The 27,689-nt window shown below is 36.9% G+C and overlaps 1 protein-coding gene across 4 annotated transcripts in view; it reads left to right on the top strand.

Annotated features, from left to right (window-relative positions):
• SPAST (spastin) overlaps positions 1 to 25,410 on the top strand; it is a 34,289-nt gene extending 8,879 nt beyond the window's left edge. For 2 of the 4 annotated variants that reach the window (XM_058801032.1, XM_058801033.1), the window contains exons 4-17: positions 2,414 to 2,509; positions 8,421 to 8,605; positions 9,572 to 9,705; positions 10,005 to 10,098; positions 13,359 to 13,433; positions 14,658 to 14,729; positions 15,245 to 15,320; positions 15,860 to 15,951; positions 17,729 to 17,808; positions 18,611 to 18,653; positions 19,257 to 19,336; positions 20,934 to 21,004; positions 22,829 to 22,869; positions 24,120 to 25,410. In XM_058801032.1, the coding sequence (XP_058657015.1) occupies positions 2,414 to 2,509; positions 8,421 to 8,605; positions 9,572 to 9,705; positions 10,005 to 10,098; positions 13,359 to 13,433; positions 14,658 to 14,729; positions 15,245 to 15,320; positions 15,860 to 15,951; positions 17,729 to 17,808; positions 18,611 to 18,653; positions 19,257 to 19,336; positions 20,934 to 21,004; positions 22,829 to 22,869; positions 24,120 to 24,242 (1,262 nt within the window). In that variant the 3' untranslated portion in view covers positions 24,243 to 25,410. The remainder of the gene's footprint in view (positions 1 to 2,413; positions 2,510 to 8,420; positions 8,606 to 9,571; positions 9,706 to 10,004; positions 10,099 to 13,358; positions 13,434 to 14,657; positions 14,730 to 15,244; positions 15,321 to 15,859; positions 15,952 to 17,728; positions 17,809 to 18,610; positions 18,654 to 19,256; positions 19,337 to 20,933; positions 21,005 to 22,828; positions 22,870 to 24,119) is intronic. The other 2 variants (XM_058801034.1, XM_058801035.1) reach the window with 1 other exon arrangement.
• The last annotated feature ends 2,279 nt before the right edge of the window (positions 25,411 to 27,689 follow it).

Genomic DNA, 27,689 nt, shown 5'->3' on the forward strand with positions numbered 1-27,689 from the left:
TATCCTCTTTGGAGGGTATTGATATTCCTCTATTCTGCCTGTGTAGGTACAGTCTTCAATGGACACCTTTTGGAATATTTAACTTCTTGGGGGAAATGGTGCTTTTTGCTTCAGGCTTATGTTACAGGGTAGCATTTTTTTAGTAGAAATTAGTTTTTTTGAACTCAAGCTCTAGTGCCTAAATAAGGCAGTGGCTGCAGTGCTGTTTGTTTGGTAGGTTTATGTCAGTGTTGTGTCATGAAAGGGAAATAATGAATGAGAATCAGTGAACTTTCTGTCAGTGTCTGGAAAAATAGGGAGAAAATATTTAAATGGAAGATGATGGTATCCTGTAATTCCCTGGAATAATATTTAAAAGCTCAATTTATTTTTGATATCCCAGATATCTACAGCTATACTGTCCCTAAAGAAAGGTGATCTATATTTGCCTTTTGAAATTTCATGTGCAATACTAAAATGAAATGTTGATAGGTAATGTGATGAGAGAACTCTGAATTGAAGCTGGGCAACAGTTAGATTACATTTTTTCTTTGGCTGGAGTTCCTGAATATATGGAACTAGCTAAGCATTGATAATTGTAGTAGAACCCTGGTGTCAGATTGTGGCATTGAAGCAAGTAGCATTTCCTGAACTCCTGCACCAGCCAATTGATGTTATTATGGTTGCTCACTAGGAAGTTGTTCTTTTTTTTTTTTTTGTTAAGCTCAGAAATGTTTTCCAAAACTCAGCTGATTATCTAATATCTTCAAAGTCTATGAATACTAATTTTGTTTCCTAAGTTTTCTGGATGTTCTTTGCATGCACTGGGCAGGGAGTAGACCATTCTGCTCCTCCTTTGCTACTGCTGTGTTCACTAAAGTAGTGCACTGTCTGCAGTCAGTCCTGCCAAAGGGATTTTCCTTACCTGTCTGGAGAGGAAGGCTTATGAGGGTAACTTCTTGGAAGTTGCAGGGTTTGTGGTTGTTTGTAGGCTGTTATTGTGTGACTGACATTTTTTTGTTTTACTCTGTCTCTTCAAAGCCTTCAATTTAAAATGAAGTAAACTTTGTGTACACATTCTAATCTTGAGTTTTAGCTTTTCATAAGTGCCTGTAACTAAAAAGTTTTCATTCCAAACTACATCTTGTTGAACCTAAATGTTATTAAGGCATCACTTTAACTATGAAGTGTAAGGATACTGTTCAGGAAAGCTAAGCAGTGAGTGATGAAGAGCAGGAAGAAGAAAGGAACAAAACACAAAGATTAGGGGGAGATCTATAACAGGTAAAGAAGCCTAAGGAAGGAGATGTTCATGCTTGTTGGTTCTACCATCTGCAGGCTCTGAATGGCACTTCTTCCTCCAGCCAGGTTATTTATGACCTTAATTGTGTACATTTTCAGTAGAATTTGTCTGCTTTTGCAATTTATGCTTTCATAGTACCAGAGAACATTGCTTTTGCTTTTCTACTTGGCATCTCTTCTCTTGCAGTTTCTTGGTAGTGTTATGTCTTGTGGGGTGAGCAGAAGGGAGAAAAAGCAGGAGGGAATGAGAGAGCTTGACAGTGTATGCCTTACGTCCTTGCAGACCGTGGTTGGTTTTTAAAACAAGAGGGGTGTGTGTGGAATAAAGATGGGAGAGGTACCCAAAGGTATGGCCTAGAGGTTTTTAACTGCAGTGGGAAAAGCAGGAGTGGTAGCTGGACTGCAGAGAATGAGAGGTCCTTAACTTTTCCTTGGTGTTTGCAGCCTTACACCTCTTTGACTTGTGGTTTGGCTGTTTCTCATTACTTCTCTCATTACTTTCTCCTTAATCTTTGGCTTTATAAATACTGTATTCAGATGTTTCTGTTAATCTTCCTAAAGAACACAATTTGCATGACAATTTTATTGACTTAATTTCAAGGCAATTAAATATCTAAACAGAGGTGTCAAATGGCATCGTTGTAATGTGTATATGGTGTTCTGCTTGAAGTTTGAAGGTTTCTGTAAAATGTTGACTAGCTGTTACTACTTAAGTGGAACATTTATTATGCAGAGAAGTGAGGACTCCTTGCACCTGGTCAAAAGTAACACCTTGAGAAGGACATTCAGAAATGTGTTATCTACATGAATATTTATTAAATTAAATTGAGTTAATCCTGAACATTGTGTTTAGAAGTAACTGCAATCACTAGACTGGAAAGATTATTGTAATTAACTCAGCCACAGAGGATGAGTTTTAAAGCTGTTTTCAGTCATGCTCATACTAACAGTGTTTTCTTACACATTTGCTGAATGTGTAGAATAGATAGAAATATTCCTTTTATCTTTAACTATAACAAAGCCAAACTTGACATTTCTGTGTTCAACATACATAAATTTTCTTGGTTCATTTTTGGTTTTTGTTTGTTTATTTTGTCCTTTTTCCTCCCTTCCCCTCTGTTCTACTATGTAGAGAAGCTGCAGGCAGTTTTGCAAATTTCCAAGCCGCAAATGGAGGTCTATAATGACAGTACTAACCTGGCATGCCGCAATGGACATCTCCAGTCAGGTGGGTTTGGTTTTACCAGCACCTCTTGAGGGGATGTCTCTCAGTTCCTGGTGTGTTACAAGGCAAAATAATGCAATGCTGTATTCTGGCCCCACCAGCTTTAAAATAAAATTATTTATGTTTCTGTTTTTAAAGGCTTTGTGTAAAATACATTCCATCCTTTCCATGGCTTTGACAACACTGTTTTATTTTGTAGTATTTGGTTTTCTCTTAAATGACTGTCCTAGAATTCAAATCTATTTACTAAGGCAAGATTTTGGAAAATAATTCTCATGTAATATTCTTCAAGGAATTACATTAAACCTGTTGTAGAAAGTGTCAGTGTTGGATATATAGGTTATATGTTGTGCCTACAATAATTAGCTTTTCCTTTATCATATTGTGAATATGCATTGAGCAACTTAAAAATTTTGGGGTTCTTACATCAAGAAAGTGAGATGCAATTGAAATGAGGGGAGAATGACAGCAGCTCTTGCATTTTGTTGAAGAACATTGTTTTAATCCTTTCCCAGAAGACTGAACCAAGCTTACTAATATAGCAGAAATGAACTTTTTGTGTCCATAAACAAGGTGTAAAGTTGTCCAAGGGTTACCCAAAGTATGGAATGTTTGCAGCTGTGGGATCCCTGATATAGTACCAGTCTGGTTATTAGCAGGCATCTGGATTTCTTAAATGGTTGGTGCCTGTGCTCTTGTGTTTGCTTTTTCTGTCTTTTTGGGGTGTGGGATGAGGGAGTGATTTCTATAAGGAATACACTTTTTTTCTTAAAAGCAATGCAAATAGGTGGTTATGATTTAATCTGTTAATCATCTTGCTGTTGTTTTTCCTTTATACATGTAAAACAATATTTTCATATGGACAGCTCTAATAATTTAAAAACACAAAGTAGATGGCAGGGTTTCTTAGAAAACTACAAAATCAGTTTGCAGGCTAAGATTTGCAAAATCAGTTCAGATAAGAGGGCTGTTGTCTCTATCTGAGAAGGTAGAGGTACTTCTGAGGTATTGAGCCACAGGGCTCTGGCATAAGCTTAGTTTTCTATCTGTGGCAAGTGTTAACCTGCCCTGTTGCCTAATCAGGTTGGGCTTTTTAAAAGTTAAGGATTTTATGAAGTATGATACATGGTCATTCTTAGTTTTAACATAAACGAAGTACCTTTTTCCCTATAATTTGGTCTAAAATTACATTGCTTTAATTTATTTGCCTTTAAAGGCCAAAGTCTTTACAGATGTTTTTGCTTCATAATTTTGAGTAAGGTACTATTCTCACAGCTATGTTGCACATTTTTTCTATTTCCAAAGTGTTACTGATTTGAGATTCTTCCTTCTCTCAAGATACTATTTGTGTCAGCCTTCCTGCCCAATTTACTTGATTCTAACACAAATGATTGCCCATCCCTGTCTTCAGCATTTGTGGTTCCCAAACTTACATGAATAGGTAGAGATTTTTCTTGGAAGTTCATCTTCCAGTTTTATGCTGAGGTTTTTCAAGACCTCATGGCAGTAGTATCACCTCCCCTTCAGTTGCAGAGGGCTATGCAGTAACTTGTATAAAGAGTAATAACAAGTAGCCTTGAACCCAACCTGTACTTGGAAATAATATTAATTTATTTTTCATCATCCTTCTTCTCATAGCAGTTTTAAATTAGATGTTAAACAATTTACCTGTATTTTCTCCCCTAAAATGTGGTTGTTTTCCTTTTCATTGTGGATTGTTGTTTTCTTTTTCTTAAACAAGCTAGGGAAAGAGATTATGCCAGTCTTGCCAAAGGCAGAGTTTGAGTTTTATGAACTCATTTACTTGTCATACAATACTTAGTGTTACAGTAATTCCAGTGTATACCATTTGATGTGTAAATGCCAGCATGAAGGATGGCCAGACAGAGCATTACATTTCTATTACCTCAACATGAATACTGTGCAGCTCGCTAGTATTTTATCTCATTTTTCACATGGAAGGAGTTGCTGGCATGTCTTTAATAGTAGGCATATACTGGCAGTGTTTGTCATGGTGCAGAAGTTCTATTTTTAATACTGAAGTTTTCAAAGGAGTTCCCTGAGTGAAAGAACAAGTAGTGATAATATTGTTTTTAACAGCATAATTTGACAGAAGCAGATCTTTGACTAATTTGGATCTGTCAGTTCAGAAAGGAAAGCAGCTGCAACTCCTGGCTTGTGTAGCTGTGCTACCACTGAAAACAGGCAGCATGTCCTTCTTAGTTCCTGGAGCTTTCTGTTAAACAGCTTTTATTACTTGCATCTACCTATTTGAAAAATCTGAATTGAATTTTTGAAGAATTGCGATTTTGGGGGCTGTTGTGAATGCTGATCCTGAATAACAATCAGTCTTGCAATTGCTGAAAGTTTAAAGCAGCAATTTCAAGTTTTTTGGTTTTGTTGTTTTTTTTAAATGAAATGACATACATAAAGTTACAGATACTTTTAGACTGGTAGATTTTTTTCTTCCAACTTAGTGTCCATAGACCATGTACAATAGCTTGTCTTAGTCCCTTTATCTTACTTCTCAATAGGCATATGTAGGGAATTTCTGAGGAATATTCCCTGATGATTTTTAAGATGTCACAACTGAAGGCTGGAAATTGTTCTGCGGTGCTGGAATTGCTGCTGTTAATTTGAATTTAAACTTTTATTTTGGATGCTTAAGAAATTAGAGACTAGTAGAAACTTGTTTATTGACATGTGCTTTAATTTGCTTTAAGTGAAGAAAAAAAACCAATGGGTTTGCTTTTTTGGAAATATAAAGGATGTTGTTATATTAAATAAATGAGCTACAGTTGAATAATTTTAAGATTTTTTTTTTGTATTTCCAGGTATTTAATATAATCAAGCTTCTCTTAAATTTTTTCAAACATATTTGTACTTTATCTTTAAAGCCAGTTTAACATAATAAGTATCTATATTATGTAATAACTTATAACATTTCTTTCTGTAAGGGAGTCTGAAATTGGGCACCTGTGTCTGCATCTTATCACAATTTAGCCAATAGAAAACTTCAGACAAAATTTTTCTACTTGCTTGTTTGTAATTTGTGTTGTGTGTGTATTTGGATGGCAGATGAAAATTGCAGGGATGCTTTCAGGACCAGACAGCTATTATGTCTGTGTAATCCAGTGGTGTTGGCCTGGAGCTATGAAGTAAATTATTCTGTCCTGAATTAGAGATTAAAATCAAACTGATTAAACATCTATTACCATTCTATAAGTATGTATGAAGCAGACAGTTGAACTGTTCAGTGTTTCAAATACACTTGAAACAATTCCTTGGTGTCTCTTTATGATTAGAACATATTTTAGGTACTTCCTTATTGTTTTATGCAGAACAGTGAAACATTTGCCAAAATGCTGCTGGAGATAGTATGAAGCCATTAAAGTCACTTGCTGTGTATTTCCAGACTTTCAGTAGATAACAAATAAAAATGGGTAAGAAATGTGTTTGGGGGGTTTTTTCAGCAAAATATGTGTCTTGCATAGTGGAACAGTAGGAGCTGTCTGATGTGTGATGTTCCCTTAAACACCTCATGCTTTAGAAATAGATAAGCTTTATAGAAACTGTGATTCTGAACGATTTGATAATATTTTTATTTGTTATTTCAATGAAAATGAAGCTTCCCTCTGGAATTGACATTCAGCAAACAGCTCTGTTCTGGAGCTGTTCATCAGTGCTTCTTTATGTGCTACCCTTGAGGACTGACAACAAAACATGTAAACCTACAGGTCTTGGGTCCTGGAGGTGCAGTTAGAGTAAATAATAATTTGAATAATTTAAACCTTGTCTCTTTTCCCTTCTTTCCTCCCATCTGTTTCCAGCTTCCTGAAATACTCCTTACCTGTGCAATTTTATGACCTTCAAAATTGCAGTATCTGTGTGTTGTTCTCAATGTGTGGGAGTGGTTCTGGGAGAGTGGGGTAATTGAGCAGCATGTTAGGGTGAAGGACCTGGAGAAAAACTAATTTTGGTTTTTGAAGCCTTCCCATGTTGACTTCAAGCCAGCTGTGCAAATGAAGTTGAGGTGGGCTAAAAAAAAACCCAACCAAACTGAATGCCACCTTTTGATTAAATTGGACCAGTCAAAGTGCTGAGTAGCTAGATATGTTAGCAGATTCATATACTGCTCTTTGAACTTGGAAGTTAGTAAGTATACCTCATTTTTGACTTGGAAATTCCTGTGCAGGAATGTCTAAATAATTGGATCCAGCTTTGGAGCTGTGTGTGGTTTAGTCACAGTAGCCAGTTTTGGTGATTTTTCTTGTTTATTGTTTGTTCATTTGTTTTTAAGAAGAAACATATTACAGGTAAATATACTTAATTATATTAGTCAAGTTGCCTTGTTTCTTGCATATTTCTTGATACATCTGCACTGTTTATTGTGACCCCAGCAGAGTTTCTGTAACTCTAAAAAGGGATAGATTTGTGACTAAAGAAGGGCTTTAGAAATTTTTCACTGAATTGTTAAGGCTATCTGCAGGCTGTGTAGAGATTAGGTCCTGTAGTATGTTTAAAGAGGCTGAGAACATAGCAGTAATTAGTTGATCCTTCCATAATACTGTTTGACTGAAGTATTCTTTGAGTTTTTTAAACACAACCTTTAAAATTATGAGGTTTATTACTTCAAGTATTTTTCATTGAACTGCAATGTTTTAAGTTAAAAATTCTTCTTAGAGTCACTAATTTCCTTAAAAATCAGAGTTCTTTGGCCTGTTCCTTAAGACTAGCAGGTCAAATTGAGTTGCAAATTTCTACAGTCCTAGTGAAGACACTGAAATAGCTGAAATCTATTTTGAGCTTCCTTACCTCTGATGCCCTATTTCTCTTACCTAATCAAAAGACTCCTTAATCCTTTTAAAAGGATATGAAATAAGACAGTGTTTATAGTTTCCATTGCAAACAACAGTACTGTACTAGACAGCTTCCAGTAGTGTATTCCCACCACAAAAAGTACCCTAATCTGAAGCTATGCTCTAATCATTAACCAGCCTGACCAACCTGCCTGCTTGCTGTATCACCTTCTTACCTCTTAATCTCTGATTTGATGTTTTACACTTGTCATTTCTGTGCCAAGGAACTTTATTTTACCATGTATCCCATATGGAGAATGTAGACATCAAGTGCTATTTTGTTTACTCTGAACCAGAATGACTCTTTCTAGTTTGATGGCCTGTGGCCAATATTTCACGTTTATCTGTCACCTAATTTGAGACTTTTCTGCTTCATCATGGAGGTGAATAAGTAGTGTGAGTGGAATGTCTGGTGATGTTTAAATGTAGTTTAAGACTTAATTTTTAATGTAGGAAAGTAAGCTGCTTCAGACTTGTTCATTCAGAATTTACTTACACCACAAGATTGCTAAAGTGGAAGCAAGTTGAAAGAAAAAACACCTGACAGTCGCTTGCAAGTATAACTACTACTGTAATTTTTCCAGATTAAAATGCCTTGGTGAAGCTTCTGAGTGGAAGGTGCTAGATAATTGTTAACTGGCATCCAATTAACTAGCCTGCTAACATCACTTAAAGAATCAATACTCAGAATCTAAAGGCTTGAAATTTGGGGGATAGTGTGATGATTATTTTTAAGAGTTCTTGGGAAAGAAAACAGCAGAGGACTTTGCATCATAAGGAGTAGGTGGTGTTCTTCCCTTGATAACGGGACTAAGTTATCTCTGACTTTTCTAAGACGGCTAACTAGGGTTAATTTTGAGAACTAAAAATTAGAATTTTATCTGTAGGTGAAAACAGCAGTCAATATCCCCTTAAAAACACTAAATCTCTTTAGAAATGTGTGTTGTTCTTCTATAATGCCATATTACATGTTTCAACAATTCTATCTTCTACTTGCAGTTGATGGTAAAGTATGACTGCTGCAAATGTTCTTACAACACTGGTTTTCTTTATAGAAAGTGGAGCAGTTCCAAAAAAGAAGGACCCCCTAACCCACACGAGTAATTCCCTTCCTCGTTCAAAGACTGTTGCAAAAACTGGATCCACAGGCCTTTCAGGTCACCACAGAACGCCCAGCTACAGTGGGGTATCATCATCTGTGTCTAGACCAGCACCTAATCCTACACCTTCAGCTCACAAGGTATAGTGAGGATAAATATGCAAGTATACACTTGAAAAATCAAGTGTAAATTCCTGAAGAAGCTTTGGATTTAATGCCTTAATTGCAGTATTGTAGCAGCAGAAAGTTTTTGAAAAAACTGAAACTCCAAATTTTTAGCCAGGCCTCTTGAGGTATGCTGCAGGAGGGCATCAGGTGGGTGCATGGGAAAAAGGATTTTAAGTATAATCACAGTAATAAATACTACTTGTTTTTAAAATTGCATGGGAAGTGAATGAAAGTTACCTAGAAGAAAAATAAATGTTACTTCTAGTATGTAAAAGATTAGAGGGGAAAACCTCTTATTCCAGAATTACAAGGTTTTTCCCCCTACATGTTCTTCTCTTCCAAAGCATGCATGCACACACAGGTTGTTTTGCAACCACATTGAAAAGCAAATTATACTTAGGCTGGAGCTGAAGCACAGAAGTCCTACAGTAAGGATACAGAAAATTACAGCATTTCTTTTGACCTATCTTTTTCCCTTCCATCCTTGTTACCCAGTAAAGTGGAATAAAGAGCAGAATGGACTGAACCTAAGTGTTCTGCTAAAGCATTATTGCTGCTATAATATGAAGACTTAAAAGTGGCCTGTTACAAAGTACAACAGTAGTAGGAATTCTTGCTTATAGGTATTGAGAACCTGAAATGCTTTGTCATGCTTATTTCCAGAGTATGCTGGGGGAAAATACTGTAGTTAAATAAATGAATTATCAAACAAAAAAACCTCAAACCAAAGATGCTTAACCACTGGACTCTAAGATAGCCTACTTATGGCTAATTAATATGACAGTATGATTCGTAGCAAAATGCAGCAGTAGAATATTGGGTATTTGTGAACATGCGTTTTACTGGAGCAAATAAGATGTAGATCTTACTTTGTTTAACACTACGCTTTCAAAGTATTAATCTGGGGGTTTTGGGTTTTTTTTCTTCCCCCCTGTCCAGGCTGCTCCTAAAAATAGCAGAGCAAATAAGCCTTCTACTCCTACTACTGCTCCTCGAAAAAAGAAAGACACTAAGATATTTAAAAATGTGGACAGCAGTCTGGCTGATCTTATGCTAAATGAAGTCGTTGATAGGTAAGTATGAAGAAAAGAAGGCTTTTCAATCCAGTAAATCAGTTTTGCATTCAGTACAATCTTGGTCCAATTGGAATGAAATTAGTATTTCTACTTTGTTGGGTTTTCTTGGGGATTTTTTGGTTGGGTTTTTATTATTGTTACTTTGGCAAAAGAATGTTTTGAAATACTTAACAATATAAATTGTGGATTTTCTCAAAAGGGTTCTGTATAAATAGTCAAATGCATTAAATTAGTCAGCTGCAGCTGAAAAAGAGTATCTCATTGTTAGACTAATCAGTATTCCATTTCTTTGTTAGTGGGCCAGCTGTCAAATTTGATGATATCGCAGGGCAGGAACTGGCTAAACAAGCTTTGCAAGAAATTGTTATCCTTCCTTCTCTTAGACCTGAGGTAAGCAACTGGGTATTGTCAATATGTGACAGGATGAAATAGATGTGCTGTGCTTCACACATGAAATGATGATTCTTGAATCCTGTTTTTACTGATTATGCAGCTATGAGTAGCTGTGGGGTCCTAGCCATCTTGCAAAAGGGAAATATAGGATTTATGTGTAAAATACTGCCATGAAATTCCTTGTCTTCTGGTTAATCGATGTTGCAGAAGGTGACTAGGGCAAGAAAAAAAACCAGAAACCCTCAAAAAACCCATGCCCAATCAAATCAGCAAACCACAAACCCCTAAAAGAAACCAAAACCACAACACCCCCACAACCCCATAAAAAAAAACAAACAGCAAAAGCAAACAAACAAAAATTCTCACTGTTTGTCAGGCTGACTGTTCCAGATAGCTATAGCTGTGTCTCCAACCCTGTATGGCCATGTAAGGGACAAAGCCCCAAACTGGAAGGGTGAAATGGGAGAGGTTTGTGTAGGTAAATTAGCTTGTGACACTCTCTGTTGGAAATATGTTACTCTTATTGTGGTCATCCTCACTGTGAGAATGTTGGTCAAACACTGAATATTTTATTCACAGATGGAAGGGATACAAAGAAGTGTAGTGAACAACCAAATACACTGAGATATATAACATTTGAGGGCAGATTTCCTCTTTACTTGGCTGTATGGAAGTTGATCATTTAGACTTTTATTTATCATAGATGGTATCTCAACTACTGTGACTGTTTAAATTCAGGCCTAGTCTGCATACTGCTGGAATATTCTGAGCTACTTTTAAGGAAAAAATTGGTCATTTTCTAAAGCTGAACTTACTAAAAGTTGCAGTACTTTTGAGGAAATTGCATGCAATGATTTCCTGCAATGCTCTCATGAGACCCCACCTGGATTGCTGTGTCAGTTCTGGGCTCCCTAGCACAGGAAGGGCATGGACCTGTTGGAGCAAGTCCAGAGGAGGAACAACTAGATGATCAGGGGACTGGAGCACCTCTCCTGTAAGGAAAGGCTGAGAATTGGGGTTGTTAAGTGTGGAGAAGAGAAGGGCTCCAGGCTGACCTTATTGCATTATTTCAGTACCTGAAGGAGACCTAAAAGAAAAGCGGTGAGGAGCTGTTTACAAGGGCAGGTAGTGACAGAACAAGGGAAAATTACTTCAAACTGAAAGTAGGATTAGATTTGGATATTATGAAGAAATTATTCACTGTGAGGATGATGAGACGCTAGAACAGGTTGCCCAGAGAAGTTGTGGATGCCCCATCCTGGAGTTGTCTAAAGCCAGATTGGAAGGGGCTTTGAGCAGTGTGCTTTAGTGGAAAATGTTCCTGTCCATGACAGGGAAGTTGGAAGCAGATCTTCAAAGTTCTTTCCAACCCAGTCCCACTTTGTGATTCTGTGATTATTGAAGAAAAAAATGCTGTTTGTATTTTTTGTTTGCTTGTGTGTCTCATTTGTTACATGGACAGGTGACTGGAGTTGCCCTGTGGTTTTCCCCTTAATGCAGCTACTGGTTTTGAAGCAGCATAGGGAAGAAACCTTAAACCTGGCATAGCATCACAGAAATATGAGCTGTAAGGAGAAAAAAGCTTTGGCAACAAATGTGTGTGCTCAGATGTTATGCAAAAGGAAGATGTCATTACAGCATCTCTGTTACTACAGTGCAATAGCATGTCAAGTGTGTTGTTCAGTGACACCAACACTGTGAGCTGGGTGGGAAGGACTTGGAGATGGGAGGCTTAGAGTGGCTTTTCCAGTAACATGGTATTTTCAATGAGGTTGTCTCATATTGCACTGGGCCTGACCTTGGTGTAGGGTGAGATGTAGTAAGGACAGAGAATCCCATGAATTTTTAAACTTTCCTTGGAAGTAGAGAGGGTTGGTTTTATTCCTTATAAATGAGCACAGTAGATGTGGCAACTGTAGGAGGATACTTAGTAAATTAACACTAGTTCAGTTTTGGTCTTAATGAGTTTTGAACTCAAATTCATATTTAACAAGCCAGTGGTATTTTTATAGGAGAGCAAAAGTTGGGGTACATAAGCAGGAAACATTGGTTGAAACCATTTCAGTGGTTAGATGCTAATGAAATGCTAGCAGTTCAGACCATGTTAAGGATAATTACCTTGTTAACAAAAACTTGAAAAGCTTTGTGTCTCTCAGTAATAAATGTCAGTGCAGCTGAACTGTAGGTAATGGTCAAGGTGAGAAAAAGTTACAGATCTGATCTGGGCTGTGTGAAAATGGTGGAACTTCCCAAGAATTATTTCAAACAAAAGAAGTCAGACAAAAAATGTACATGGTGGTAAGCCATGGAGTGTTCACTTAGTGAATAGCTGGGTAACTACTTTTAGGGATCAGAGTCAAGCACAAACAAAATGCTGTGGATGATGAAATGATAAGAGAAAACACATGTTGGTCAGTCAGATCAGAAATATAACACTAGAAATGGAGCTATTTGTAGTCATGGATATTGTGGAAAGAAATGCCTGCAGACAGAGCTGTTTACAGATGGGATGTATATGAAATACCCTCCTATTGCTTTTGCTTGTTTATTGGAATTATTGGAAGCTGGAAGGGAGGGGTGAGTATGAGACCAAAAGAGAAACTCTGAAACTTTTGAGGGAAGGGGTAAAGACAAAGTGCTAGAGAAAATAGGCAAGAGTAATAACTGGAAGTTATGTATTCTGTGAGAATTTGTAGACTTGCTTGCACTAGGTGTGGTGGGAACAATTTTATAGAGTAGGGAAGATGAATCTAGTGCAAAGTGAGAGAGATGACTGTCAGTAGCATAGAGAGAGTAGGTGGTTGTTAAGTAATATTTTAAGTAATTTTGTTGAAAGCTTGTCTTCTCAAGTTTCATTTAATAAGGAAAGATTAAGGAGCTCTTCCATATGGAATTAGTAAGAACACTAACTCTCTTACTGTACACCTTCATTAGTCCCTTTTTAACTGGAATTGATGCTTTAAACTTGATGGGCTAGTCTGTCTTGTGGAAAGTGTTTTAAACTGCTTGCACAGTGCATCCAGGCACAGAACAATTACAACGTAATTTAGCTGCTGCTTGGGAAACAATAGTGGTGTGCATTAGGTCAAGTTAGTAGCAGAGTGTGGTTCTCTCAAAGCCTGCACTGTTGTGGCACTCACTGCTGCTGTTGCTATCAGTACTAGCCAGTGTCCTCAGTCTTAAACCATTTTCTTGCAAAGGTAAAGTAACATTATATTCAAGTCTTTGATGATAACTTATGATGATGTCCTTTTCAGTTATTTACAGGTCTGAGAGCTCCTGCACGTGGTTTATTGCTGTTTGGCCCACCAGGAAATGGGAAGACAATGTTGGTGAGAAAATCACTTCCTGCATGAGTTGGTGGGCTTAAAATGTAACCACAAGGGATGACTTTCAGTTTGGGGCTTGGACTAGTAAACTGTACATTCTTACAGAATATATATTATGGTGTCATTTCATACATAAAAGGGCAAAATTGTTCTTAACCGTGGACTTTACAGAGGGAGTCGCTAAACTGTTCTCTCTTTAATTATTTTCATTATGACAAGTAATATTTTAAACCAGCAAGTCCAGGTTTCATTTTCAGAGAGAGCAAAAGGAAGTGGGTTCATTGTTTTGTATAGCAGTGATTGATCAGAAGTTATCTGCTCTCTGCTGAAACATACCAGAAGTACATTTTGGAAATGAGAAGGGAGCACAGTAGCAAAAAAAGGGGATTGTCTCACTTGCACACTGCTGTGCAAAGAGCGTAAGAGCTGTGGAAGTGCCTAGCCAGAGCTTTTTTCCTCAGCCTGCTGTGCTAGCTGCAGGGAGCTGGAGCTCCATGGCTGTGCATCAGGCAGGGAGCATCGAGTGTCCTGATGCGGCTGAGCCGGGCACATCGTCCTGATCACGTGGTGTGGCTGCAGCTGCACTCCTGCTGACACTGGAGCTGGAGCAGCTCTCAAGTGCAGGAGTGTCAATGTAGAGCAGCTCGTGTAGGCTCATCTGTTATGTTTGACATACTGGAACATAATTGCTAATCACTAAAATTAGATTCTATAAGCAGGGAATCATAATTTCTTGAATATGGTGAAACTGTTAAAGGAGAATGAGCATTCCAATTGATTATTTTCCCTAGCTTTCCTCTGAAAACAGCTTTTGCATATATAGAGAAGGAGAAAAAACACCATATTTTTTTATGTGATTTGATCCAACCGATGCCTTAAATTGCCACCCTAAATTAGTAAAAACTGGCTTAGATCTCTATTCAGGATAAATTGAAAGGAACTGGAGGCTTTTATTCTTCCATAGCTAATTGTAGTTGGCTATGGAGCTAAGGGGATTGGAAAAGTCTATGGGAGTCTGGAAATTTCTCTGTTGGTTTGACTGCATAGCCATTCTCATTTATAAGTGATCTGGACAGAAGTTTTGTGTTCCATTTACAAGGTGCTCCCTTTGAAGAAATAGTGGTTTTCAAAACTGTCCATCAGGCCATGAGTGGTCACTGCAGATGCAGAGAACTGTCTTCAATATGATAGCTTTTAAAAGTGTTTTTTTTTCCCCTCCTTTCCTAGGCCAAAGCAGTTGCTGCAGAATCAAATGCTACTTTCTTCAGCATCAGTGCAGCGAGTCTGACTTCAAAATACGTAAGTAGTGGCTGTAAAATATATTGATTTGAAAACACTCATGCTTTAATTAGGCTTAAGAAACCCAGAGACTTCCGATGAGTCCTTGGTGAACTGTTAGCCTATAATGAACATATTTTTTAAAGTGACTAGTGAAGTAAAAAAATTTTGGTTTGTGCTTGTGATAAAGCAGTGTCAAAAGTTTTTTCAGCTTGGCAATGGCAGTAATGCAGATGAGTCGTTGTGGGATTTTCCATCCTTAAAAAGTGAATTAGTTTGGTCCCAGCTCTTTTTCACTCTGGTAATTTAGGCACGAAAATCTGTTGACAGTTAACTCAGTTGTGATCATAAGAGAAGTTGTAGTGTTTCTTTTAAGATGTAAACAGTTCCATTGTATGTACTGAACCAGTGATAATCTGAATATGTATAAATGGACTGAGTGTAGGTTAGTAGCAAGATTTTCTGTAGGTCCTTCTGTTAGCTGTCTTGTAGTAAAAATTTTTAACCCCCTAAAAACCAGTTTATTGTTATTTTAGGTGGGTGAAGGGGAGAAACTGGTGCGTGCTCTATTTGCAGTAGCGAGAGAACTTCAACCTTCTATAATTTTTATTGGTAAGACCTTAAATTTTAACTTCTATTTACTTTCTTAAATAATCTTACTTACCAAAGATTAGTAAGTATTTAACTATTGGAATAGTTGGGTAAACTTCTTTTGGGTAATTCTGCAGCTCAGGACAGCTGTCTCAGATATCACCTGCTGGGCAATCACTGGTTCATATAAAGCATGTTAGATTGCTGTTATGTTATTTAGTTGGTGGTAATAGTGGGAAGCGGTGCCCTCTAAAAGAAAAGTACTGCCTTTACAGATTGAGTCCATTAAACTTCAAACATGAAAATATATTTTGCTTGTCCTGAGTAGTAGTTTATCATCAGAAAGATATTTTTATTCCCCCCCTCTCATTTGTGCTTGGTATTACCTGTTCAAAGGCCAACACATCACGCAGGTTTTAAAACTTTCCTAAGATCTGTCTGTCTCCTAAAGAATGAAGATCTGGTCTTCCTTAAAGGAGCTTTATATTAGCAAAGGAACTTAGTCAAATACAAAAACTTTGATGTTGTATGCTTAGTTAAGATGTATTTTTGTTTTTTAGATGAAGTTGATAGCCTTTTGTGTGAGAGACGAGAAGGTGAACATGATGCTAGCAGGCGTCTAAAAACAGAGTTTTTAATAGAATTTGATGGTGTAAGTATTTAATTTTGGTATTGTTTGATTTAGCTAAATTGGGTAATTGTGATGGGTGCCAGTAAAACCTATAGGTGAATTACAAAGGGTTTGGCTGCTGAGGCTTAGGTCAGCCTCCCTCCCACCCCACCATAAAACAGCTTAAACAGATTTTTTTGGTTGTTTTTAATTTTCTACCTGCTTACTGTGATATTCTGGAATATGCACTGATGGACTGAAAGGTAGTGATCTGGAGATGAGCTGTAATAATGTCTTGGAAGATTATGGACAGAGAAGAAAGGATAACAGATGGCAGTAGCAAAGGAGCTGTGAGGACAGCTGTTCTTACAGGGCAAGAGGGACATTTGAGGGTCACAGAGAGCTGAATCCATGTTTGCAATTGTATGGCTTCATGAGTCACTTCTTTTTATTCTGGCAGAGCAAAACAAGATTAAAAGCCATTTAAATAGTTTTTGCTTTCAAAGGAATGTGTGTCACAAACGTGTACTGTCAAGGGGTGAGAGGATTTCCAAGAGACCAGTTCAGGTATTATATAAACATATATACACATGTATAAAAACATATATATATACACATATATATCTCACGTATACACAGTTCTGACACATCAGAAGGATTAATTTCTGTGTTAGTACACCTTTTGTTACAACTTTATATAACTTTTTTTTTGGTATCCTAAGCTAGAGAAGACAGAATTCAGTAAGAAGTATTTAATGGCATGAATGCAATACCCAGGAAGAGGAACTGGATTTCATAGTGGGACACAGACACAAATGATATCAGAGTATTTTTCTGTTACAGCACTGTTCTTGTAGTGAATAATTTTAGTTTGTGTTCCATTAGCACAATGGAATATTGCTGCAGTGGTGAAGCAATAGTAATGAGGTACAGGAGGAGCAGGTAACAACATGGAGAGGCAGCAAGGTTGGGAAAAAATCCAAAATGGATGAATCAGGACAAGTGATGCAATGTGAGAGCAATATGCAAAGATTATTTACACACACATGCAGAGTTTTCCCTTAAAATGAAAAGAGAAAAATAAGCATAATGTAAAGTCTGCTGACTTAATATTTGAAGTGTATCTATGTCATAGAGTATTTTTGGTGAACCTTTTGAACATGGTATGGTAGCAGTGAACATAAATCTATAAAGTTTCCTCTAAAGTTTGGAAGGTGTAAGTCTCCATATTCTGGGGTATAAAATGAGTGAATTGGGAAGGAATTTGCTGTGCCTTTCTGCTATTATGGTTATTTTATGGCCTGTTTTGATTACTGGATTTGTGTGAGACCTGTGTTAGATGGATCTCTGTTCTGATTTTGTGGTTCTGGCTATACTTCAGTTTAAAGTTTTGATTCTCACCCTATCGGCTTCAAAACAATGTTTGGTGTAAAAACTCCAGAACAGCAGAATGTCTCTCTTTTTTTTCAACATAATTATCTCCTGGTAACTAAACTTATGAGTGCCTTTTATAGCTTTATGGTCTCAGATTTTTTCAGAAAGCCTTTTTTTTATTTTGGTTTTGTTGGTTTTTTGGGTTTTTTTTACCTTTTCCTGGTTTGACTTTACAATTATCTAAGGAATATTTTAAACCTACTTTAATGGGAAAAAACCCAAAACATATACATACATACATACATATGTGTGTATATGTATATATATATATATAAAGATCCCATCAATGTGCTGAATCCATGGCAAGTCTCTAACTGGTTTTGTTGTATTTCTGCCTAATATAGAGTGTGTAAACTGAGCTGGCTTGCCTTCCCACATTATATAGGTGCAGTCTTCTGGAGAGGACAGAATACTTGTGATGGGAGCAACAAACAGGCCTCAGGAGCTTGATGATGCTGTTCTCAGGTATCAAAACATCTTTTTCAGAATATACAGTAAGGTGATACTCATTATGAAGAACAGGTTTTGCCTAGTGTCTCAGTGAAGTTTTGTAATATGTAAAAGCTGTTCAGCAAGGCTAAATTATTTAACCTCTCAAAGAGGGGCTCTTTTCTTTTGAGATGCATCTGCACAATCACGGTGGTCTTGGAATAGTCTGAAACAGTAGTACCTGTTGAGGTCACGTCAGTGGTTTTTAAATTAATTTAATATTTTACTTTTTTGTTATTTGGATCTTAATGGCAAAATAAAGGAGAAAATTTGATCCGTATTCCAGATTGACCAGAAATCTAGTATTTCTTCTCTGTGAATATTGTCTTCTGACATCCCATGCAATTACAGATTTGCTGTAGATTTGCCTTAGGGCTTTTTTTGTTAAAGGTACTCATACTTTATTCTCTTTTCATTCTTGATTGAGGAAAATAGATATGTCAGCACTGCCTGAAGAAATTATTCCAAAGACTTTTTTTGTGTAAAAATTAAGAGAGGCTTCATTTCGTTGCTGGTAGTCAGTGGTATTTCTGCCTTTAGAATGTTTCCCCTCTGGGAGGAGTCTTATAAATTCAGATAAGAGTAAGGTGGCACCAGTAGTTTCTACATATTTTTTGTTTGGTTGTTGTTGGTTTTTTCAAAATCTCCAGTTCTGCTTCCTAGAATTTGATGCTGAAAGTGAAATTTTGTCACTTAACCAAACCAAATGTTAGATTTGTATGAGATAAATAGTTACATAATAGTGTGAACAATGTATACATGTTTGGGTTTTTTTCAGACGCTTCACCAAACGGGTATATGTGTCTTTACCAAACGAGGAGGTAAGTATTGTTTTCTACTCAAATTTTTAAGACACTTCTAGGCAGTTCTTAACCTGCCCTTGTGGATGGTTACAGTTCTGTGAACTAATTTCTGGCTCACCTTGACCATATACACAGTGCATTAATTCTGAGAAGTATTTTAAGATTTGTGGGGTTTTTTCACTCATACTAGTAGCAAATATGGTGGTAGCTGCTCAGTACTTCTTGACTAGTGAGGTGTTGCTGACAGACTGGCAGACGTGGGCAAGTCTGAAGTAGGACTTAGAGGAGCATGTTTGTTTGGCTGAAGGAGTGTTTTATTGCTAAAGACAGAAGTAATTTTCCTAATGTTTGTCAGTTCAACAGGAGATCAGGAATTTTGATGAAGATTCTAATTCTTCTTGATACTAATAGTTAGGCTCTTGGTCTTGATTTTACCTAGTCCTTATCTCTGCTCCTGAAGGAATGATACTGCACAGTCTAATTGCACAAGCACTATGGGCAAGTTTAAACTGGTGAAGCACAAAAGCAAAACTGACAAAAGCGTAGTTCTGTTCTTGCAACACAATTTTAAGTGTTCCGTGAAAACGAGTTTTGCATCTGATAATTTTATCTTCTTTTCAGACAAGATTGATTTTGCTTAAAAATCTTCTAAGCAAGCAAGGAAGTCCATTAACCCAGAAAGAGTTGGCTCAACTAGCTAGGTAAGTATTTTGTAACCATACTAAATAAATATGTTCCTCTACTGCATTCATTCAGACTGTTTAATTCATTCAAAATGTAACTCATGTAAATCATCCAACAGAAAGAACATTAATTCATTTATTTGGGGAAGATGGTTCCCTGTCAGGCTGTATGAAAGTGGTTTTATATATGCATATATAAGATACACCCAGTCAGGTTTCTGTTGTTGAAACATGCTCATCAGCTCTTTCCTTTGAGGAGGAGGATGCTTCTTTCCACCCTTCCCTCAAGGAGTCCAGCTCTCCTCCCTGATGCAAAAAGATAGCACCAGTTTTACACTTGGCATTCATTTCAAATAAAAGGCAAGTTCTCTTTGCTGGTGCCTTGCTAGCACTGGATAATTTTAGGTTCTTTTCACTTTCAAATTTGATTGGGAAAATGTGGGTTAATTTTTCCCTCCTCTTATGAAATAGAGTTGTTTCATGTTCTTCATCTTTGAGATTGACACAGTACTGCTGTTAGTCACCTAAATCTAATAATTTGTGTGAAGGAGATTGGACTAAAAAGCAGGTAGGGCAGGAAGGAGTGAAGACATTCTGTGAGATAGCAAAGATGGACAGGTGGATGTACTTCAGTCTGTTTCTCCTTGTGGTAGGACAACAGAGGTTAGTACAGTCTTGGATGTAGCATTTAGTCAGCCTCTTAGTAATGCTGCAGAAGTTGATGTGTCATCAACTGAATATATTCCCTCTGTGCTTGAAGGTTGTTAGCTTAGACCATGTTTAGGCTGCATAATAGCTAAATGGAGGAAAAACACAGTCAGTGTCCTGTACTCTAACTGCAAATGTAAGAACCAAATTACAAATGCAACTTGAGCAGCCTTTTTTAAAGGGTTTAGAGGAAATGTAAAAGTTGAGCATCCTGCCTGCTTCTTTTTCCGTCTTTCTTTGTTTTGAAAGAGAGAAGTATTTAACTTCCATTATGATTTTGTGTTCCTTTGCCCCTCTGCAACTTTTTCTACGAGCTGTAACAGACTTTATGATCTCCAGAAGACTAAGCTCATGTTGCTGCAGCTAGCCACAGTTCTTACAAGGGTGCTGGTTTTGTTTTTAAATTTTCCTTTAGGTAACCTGAACTACTGATTTTCACTTATGCTGGCATTTGGTATTTGGCTTCCTGGTTCAGTGGAGGCCTCTATTCTCCAGAGTGTTTCAGTGGTTAACTTGGATATTAAGTCTAATTCTGGAACAGCTCTGACAGAGTGTACAGGACAATTGAAGTTTTGGTTTTACAGTAATTGACAAATGTTGATAAACTACTGGTACAGAATTCTCCTACAGAAATAGTAAATGTGATTGGAATCAGTTTTCATCTACAAATCCTAGGTGCTGCCTTTTTTTTTTCTAGAATGTTATTTGGGACTTGAATATCTGTACTTTAATCTGTGAAAGATCGCTTATACTGAACACACTTCTGATTTTTTAAACTTGAAAAATAACATCAAAGTAATACTTCTTCTGATTAACTAACACTTTGATTATCTGCAATTAAATTGATTTGAAGCAGCTTTTTGGTTTTTTTGCTTCCTCCTTGACCCCACTTTTTCCTTTGCCAAAGAATGACCGATGGATACTCTGGAAGTGACCTCACTGCATTAGCGAAGGATGCAGCACTTGGCCCCATTCGAGGTAAGCTGCAGAGATTTTTATTGAGGTTTTGACATTAGAGTTACATTTTCTTGCATCTTTATAATTCTCAAACCTCTGAAATTTAACTTTTTCATTGGATTTTAGTCTGTTTGTCATAATAGCATCTTTATAAGATTTACTTACACAAAACCCTTCAGCATCTCAGCATGTGAAACAAAGTTTTTGTGTCATAGGAGAAAAGCAGTGTGAAGTGTTTCTTGCTGATTTGTAGGGTTTTTAACTAGTGTCTTTCTGAGGCTGGTGTCAGTTCTGTTGTAGCTAAATTACTACTTGAATAGCAATTGCTACTTGCATTACTTGCCTTTATAAAAGAGTCAAATGTCTTTGAAGTCTAAGGGAAAGAAAACTGAAACAAGCTATTTTATGGGATTTTTCTAGATACAGTTTGAATGGCAGAGCTTTTTATATTTTTAACTCTTAATGGTGAATTGTGATCCAGATGACAACTGTGAATGATCTAGAGTTTTGCTTATATTTGTTCTTTCTCTGACATGTTCAGCTAGGAAAAACCCAGTTTTAATGTGAATACTTTTTTCCAACACCTCTTCTCTTTGTTCTCTTTAACTAGCTAATTATGTGTCCAGTAGCCACATCTGAGGGAACTGATCTGGTTTAGTGGAGATCAGTAGCAGGATTTTTGTGTAGAAAAGATTGTGAAGGTTTGGTGTTAGTTTTCTGTTTGTAGACATATTGTCCTACTTTACAGAAAGGTACTAAAGGCAGGCAGAGCAGAAGTGTTCTGTAATATCAGCCTATTATGTGTAAATAAAAATTGTTGCAACTCTCTTACATTATTTACGGGGAGGAGAGGTCTGTTCACGTTTTGTGGGTGTGTTTATTTTTTTTTAAATCCTGTAGCATGCATTTTTGCCAGTGCACTCTCTCTTTTGAAAGCAGCTATTGGAATGTAATGTTTTTATACATTTTCTTTCAGCTGCTGAATTGGTAAAGCACATCTTTCACAATCCTGCATAATAACTGGGAAACAGAACTGCATTAAATGGCTCTCATAAGAGACATCATGTCTCCTAAGCATTGAATATATTTATTTAGAGTGGTGGAATTAATAATGTATGCATTTAGGTATGCAGGCTTTACTTTGCTGACAGCTCACTTCACACGCAAGTCCATTTCAAGAGACCCTGTAACATTGTGCAACACATTTCTTTCACTTGCTCCTTCACTTGTTTTCCATATAAAACAGTACATTTTGGAAAATGTTTTGTGATATTATCCTTGCCAATCCTGTCTAGGTTTTTTCTTGTACTCTCCTAGCAAAATGTTTGCTGTTACGTGTTGATATAATGAGATTATTGCAAGTTCCAAGGAAAAAAAAATTGGTGAATGATGCAAGAATGTTCAGATCCCATGGGTGCAGCATAGGGCAAGAAGCACTCTGATGTGCCCTGCCTGATTTTGTTTCAGTGTTCTTGGCTGACTGTACCTTCTGTTTCCTGAAATGCAGTAGGGAGGCTGTGGATACCACAATTAATATGGGGGAGGTAGCTCTGTTGGCTTGTGTGTTTTCCATACTTTAGGAAGAAGGAATAATTCTGCTATCACTTTGTGCTGCACCTGCAGTAACTGAGTGTGGGAGCAGCCTGGTTAAGGAGCTGATAAATGGGGAAGGAGGAGGCAAAACCACCATGTACCTTTCTTTATAGGAGACTGTGTTGAGGCAGAAAGGTATAATTTTTAGCTGCAGGAGTTTTTTCCAGAATATAAGTGCTTTTAGCATGTTTTTTTGTCAGAAGTGATGAAAGTTTTCTTATTAAACTCACCCATCTATTTTTATTTTTACAGAATTAAAACCAGAACAGGTGAAGAACATGTCTGCCAGTGAGGTAAGCTGTTTTAGCAGCTGTATATTCCCCTTTCAATAGAAGGTTTTCTCACTAGAAACTATTTAAGTCCCTTTTTTATGTGTAGTATCATACAAGATAGGATAATTTTGGGGGGTATCATCCTTTTTAATAGCTGCATCCTTAAAGAAAATTCTGTAGAAATAGAGATTGAGAAGATCTGTCCTCAGATGTCAGAGGTTCATGGGTAGTTTGTTGGCTTTCAGGCTTCAGAGCACTTCTTTTTCTGTTAGTAAGTCTGTTCTTAATTTCATCTGACTGTCCTGTCTTTTCCTTCACACTGAACTGCAGTATTTGTTACCTAGCTGATGATGTCAGAGCCCTGGCTATTATTTACTCAGTGTTACTTCCCAAGAACATTCCCAGAAGTATTATGTGAAATTACTTCTACCCCCTCCACCCCATCTTTACACAAAGGAGGTTAACTTGGGGAGAACCTAAAACAGATTTGTGCATGTGTATGTATAATACTTGCATTCATTGACATGTGCCATCATGAAGAGAAAGATTAAGCTCCTGACCACAAACTGCAACTGTACTGTAAATATGGAAAAAAAAGGAAGCGATCGGTTGTGTGTACAGAAGTTCAGAAGTTTCTGTTCAGGTGTGTGCAAAGCACGGTTACACAGGAGAAAATGAAGCAAAGCTTCATTTCTCAGTTGCTTTTTGTGTTTAGCTTGAGGTCATGGCCAAAGATATAAACTGGAAGGATTTGCTGCAGGAGGATAACAGCATCTGTGATAATTTGTTGTGATGTCCTCATATGTACCAGCTCACACCACCTACTGAAACAGGAAGAAATGACACAGTCTAATGAGCTGTTAAGTAACAAGGCAGATCTTACTATTGCCAAGTTATTTTATTAAAATGGTACCTACTGGTAGTCTTAAATTACAAGATTCTTGCATCAGGTCATAGAATAATAGAACACTCTGGTTTGGAAGGGACCTTGAAAGATCACCTGATCCGTCCTTTTGTGAGAAGGGGAACTTAGATGAGATTATTTAGCACCCTGCCCACTCATACTTTCAAAACCTCCAGCAATGGAGACTCTACCACATTCTTGGGGGGTCGTTGCAGTGAATGTTTACTCTGCAAAAAAAATTCATTCTTACATTAAGATGCAGCACTCATAGAATATGTTTTGTTAAAAGTGAATACTCAAGTACTTCCTGAATAAACCAAAGTACATAAACCACTTGTGACCCTGATGTCTTTCATTTTCCTTTTAGATGAGAAACATCAAGCTGTCAGATTTCATGGAGTCTCTGAAGAAGATCAAGCGCAGTTTGAGCCCTCAGACCCTGGAGGCGTACATCCGCTGGAACAAGGACTTTGGAGATACCACAGTGTGAGACACTACTTGAAGTGAAACACTCCTGCCTGGGGAGCAGTTGGTGCAGACAACTGGGAAGCAGCCAGAGTTTACAGGACTTTACAGATATTTAAGTATCTGCATTAAAACTTGAGATTAAGAGAAAATTATACAATATGAAATGTGTTCATCAAAGCCTCCTTGCCATTTAGTGAGGATTTACACACTGTAAGTAAGAGCACAACAGGACTTGAGAGAAGTAAGATTGCTAGCAATCTGATCCTGGTTTGAACATTAATATATGTATATTGTTTCTGCTACAAGGCTCTGATGATATTGATCATTGGAGAACCTTTCCCTATGTTGTGCGTGTGGTTTTTTTTGTTTTTAATTTTGCCATGACATTGATGAACAATGGACTTGGAACAATGATGTTCAATTTGAGGTTTGTAAACTGCAGTTCATTTTTTTTGACTTTTTTATCCTTAATGTGCCAAATAAAACAATTTCCCTGTGCAGAGTGGAAGAACAGCATTGGGGACTTATGATTATTAAAATGTTAAAAGTAGCTGGTCTGTTATTATTTGTCTTTTTGCTTTGTTGTAATGTGACGGAGTTGTTCACAGGATAGGTTTAAAGAAGACCTTTGATAGCAGAACAGCAAAAAACCCCAACCTTATAAAACCAATTCAAACTGCCTTTTAAAAGAAAAACTACTAAATAAAAGAATAGACTGAGATACTCATTAGTGGCAGTATTTTCTCTTAATGCATTTTGTAACGCTTCCATTGGTAGAATGTTAGCTTATGCTTACAGTGTACAACTTGAGCCCAGCTGATGTTTGAGAGAGTAGGTGATGCTAATTGTTGAGTTTCAGGAATGACGTGTTTCTACTCTGTATTTTTGTCTGTTTATGATAATTGAAAGTAAAATTTCCATTGTGATAATTTTTTTAATCTCCACATGTAAGCATTTAAATATGAGGCTACATGTTTAATACATGGCACACATTAATGTTTTTATAGCTTTCATATGTTTCAGTTTATATATTAAAGTATGAAACACTCAACTGATCTGCTTTTTTAAAAAGAAACTGCATCTTTGTACAAATACTTGTTTTTATTATATAAATGACAAGCTATTAAAAAAACAAACTCTTAAATGATAGCCTTTAAATACCATAATAAAGGAAAGCATTTTTGCCTTTACTTCTAAAGGCCCAACATCTTGTTTACAAATTCTACACAGATTAAACACAGATGTTTGCAAGGCAGAACACTAGTTCCTTGTTAAAGCAGATTTGTGGGTTGTTGGGTTCTTTGTTTTTTTGGTTGGTTTGGTTTTTTTTTACACCTCTCCCAACTTAGCGCTACTGCGAAAATGCATATTGTTTATTGTTGTTTTAATGAAAATGTGTTGTTTGCTTTTGGTCTTAACAGAAAATTTGTTTTAATTTTTCATTTAACTTATTTTTTGAACTACTTACCTGAAAGTTGATTATAAATAATATATTATATGTATATATGAAAAAAAAACCAACCCTAGCTGAGAGATGCAGTTGTAGGTATAGTAATACTCTGAGAGGACTGTGCTCACTGTGTGGTATTGAGTACTAAGTAGCAGAAACTCTGTCATACCTTTGAGATGCACGTATGCAATATGTTTGGGATTCTTTTGTTTGTTTTTTTTTTTTCCAACCAGAGATGCTTTTAACTGATCTTAAGATTAAAAGCAATCAAATAAGAGAAGATTGTGTTCCACTACTATGCCTTTTGAAATAGTCTAACCAAACCACTTGTAGCCTTCTAAGGATAGGACTCTCTCAAATTTCTATGTCTTATGTAAATGAAACGTGACTTTGGTTCCTCTGACTCACTTTTCTGGAGAAATGCTAAAAGACTTCAGATTCTTAAGTCTCATGTCTTGTTTTGCCTTAGCTCTGCCTTCAGTAGACCATCTCGGTTGTTGGAGATTCCTGGCTGACTTGATCCATATTTGTAATATTCTTCATATTGCTGAGCATGAATATTACTGTTGTATTAGCATCTGTCAAATAGCTACAGCTAAAAAAGGGCCTTGGTTTTATTCATAAAGCTCTGGTAGACATTCCTTGAGATCCTTTGCAAATGAGAACTTTGGAGATAATGCTTCTGGTTTTGAGTGTTCCTAAATGATTGTTACAAAACTGCTGGTTTTGTCCACTTAATTTTGAGGAACATACTGGTTATTTATTTCAAATGCATACTCACTGGCCTGGGATAGGTACCTGAAATGTTGAGCTAGAAGTCCTCATCCCCTAAAGTAGTACCAGTATGCAGCACAAGGAGTCAGAATCACCAGCTGCTACATAAAGAGACCAGCTCTTTCACTAGTTTGTACAACCAGTTCAGCTCAAGAGAATCTGTGTGACTGGTACAGCTGCTTTTTGGTCTTTCATTATGCCTGATTGTTTTCTGCTTAGTGGATGAACTACAGCCCTATAAATTATTGCTGGAACACAGTAAAAAGAAAATTTTGTTCTGCAACATCAGTTTGCCCCACAGCTGCTGGACTCTTAGCCCATGGCCAGGTGCTGTTTGGTTCATAAATCTCCTTTAAATGTCTTGTCTTATGCTATTTTCTGAATAGTGTCTTCTAAGAGTAATTCTGTTCTGCTTAAGGCATTATCTTGCATCTTACTCCTCATTTTAAATGTACTAAGTCCCAGCTCAGTGATTCCATCTATATGTTGGATTAACTGTGTATAAGAGCAGACCTGGGGAAAAACAACCACAACAACGGAAAGAAACCACCAAACCTTTCAACCCCTCCCCCCCCAAAAAAACAAAACAAAAAACCACCCCAAATAACCACAAATTACCTGTATTTCCCAAGGCTGTAGTACTTAGACAGAACTTTACCAGTTGTATTTTCCATAAAATCAGGTTATGTTCTAAAACAATGTCTCAAATCAGGATAAACAGGACAGCAGCTTGGGTGCTTTTAACTTTTGTGAAAACTACGAGTCCATTAGCTCTCTGGACTGATTTTTTCCTTTCTTTTTTTCTTTTTTTTTTTTTTTTCCCTTTTATTTTCTGTGAATCTGCCCACTGCTAGTGAATGAGCAACTTGACCCACTTTTTTGACATGATTAGTAAGCAGCTTGTCTGGCTCTCTGCCAGTGTGTCTTACTGACTTTCAAGTGTAGCAGTTACTGGAGGGAGAAAATAAAACCAACCCAAACCCCTTGTGTTTTTCTAACAACCTTCTTCATATATCTTTCTGCTTTTATTAAGCAGGAGCCACATCTTTTGTCTTTCAACATACTGGAATAATAGTATGTAGATTGCTCTTTCTCCTTAAAAAGAGAATATTTTCTCTGTTATGATGCTCCCTTTGCTAATGTTGACTTTTCTGTGGACTACAGCAAACCTGTACAGGTTCTCTGCGTATGCAAAGACAAAATCAACACAGAATACTAAAGATAAGCCTTAAACTAGGATATTTA

Source organism: Ammospiza caudacuta, chromosome 3 (assembly GCF_027887145.1).
Source record: "Ammospiza caudacuta isolate bAmmCau1 chromosome 3, bAmmCau1.pri, whole genome shotgun sequence".
In the NCBI taxonomy this organism is placed as follows: domain Eukaryota; kingdom Metazoa; phylum Chordata; class Aves; order Passeriformes; family Passerellidae; genus Ammospiza; species Ammospiza caudacuta.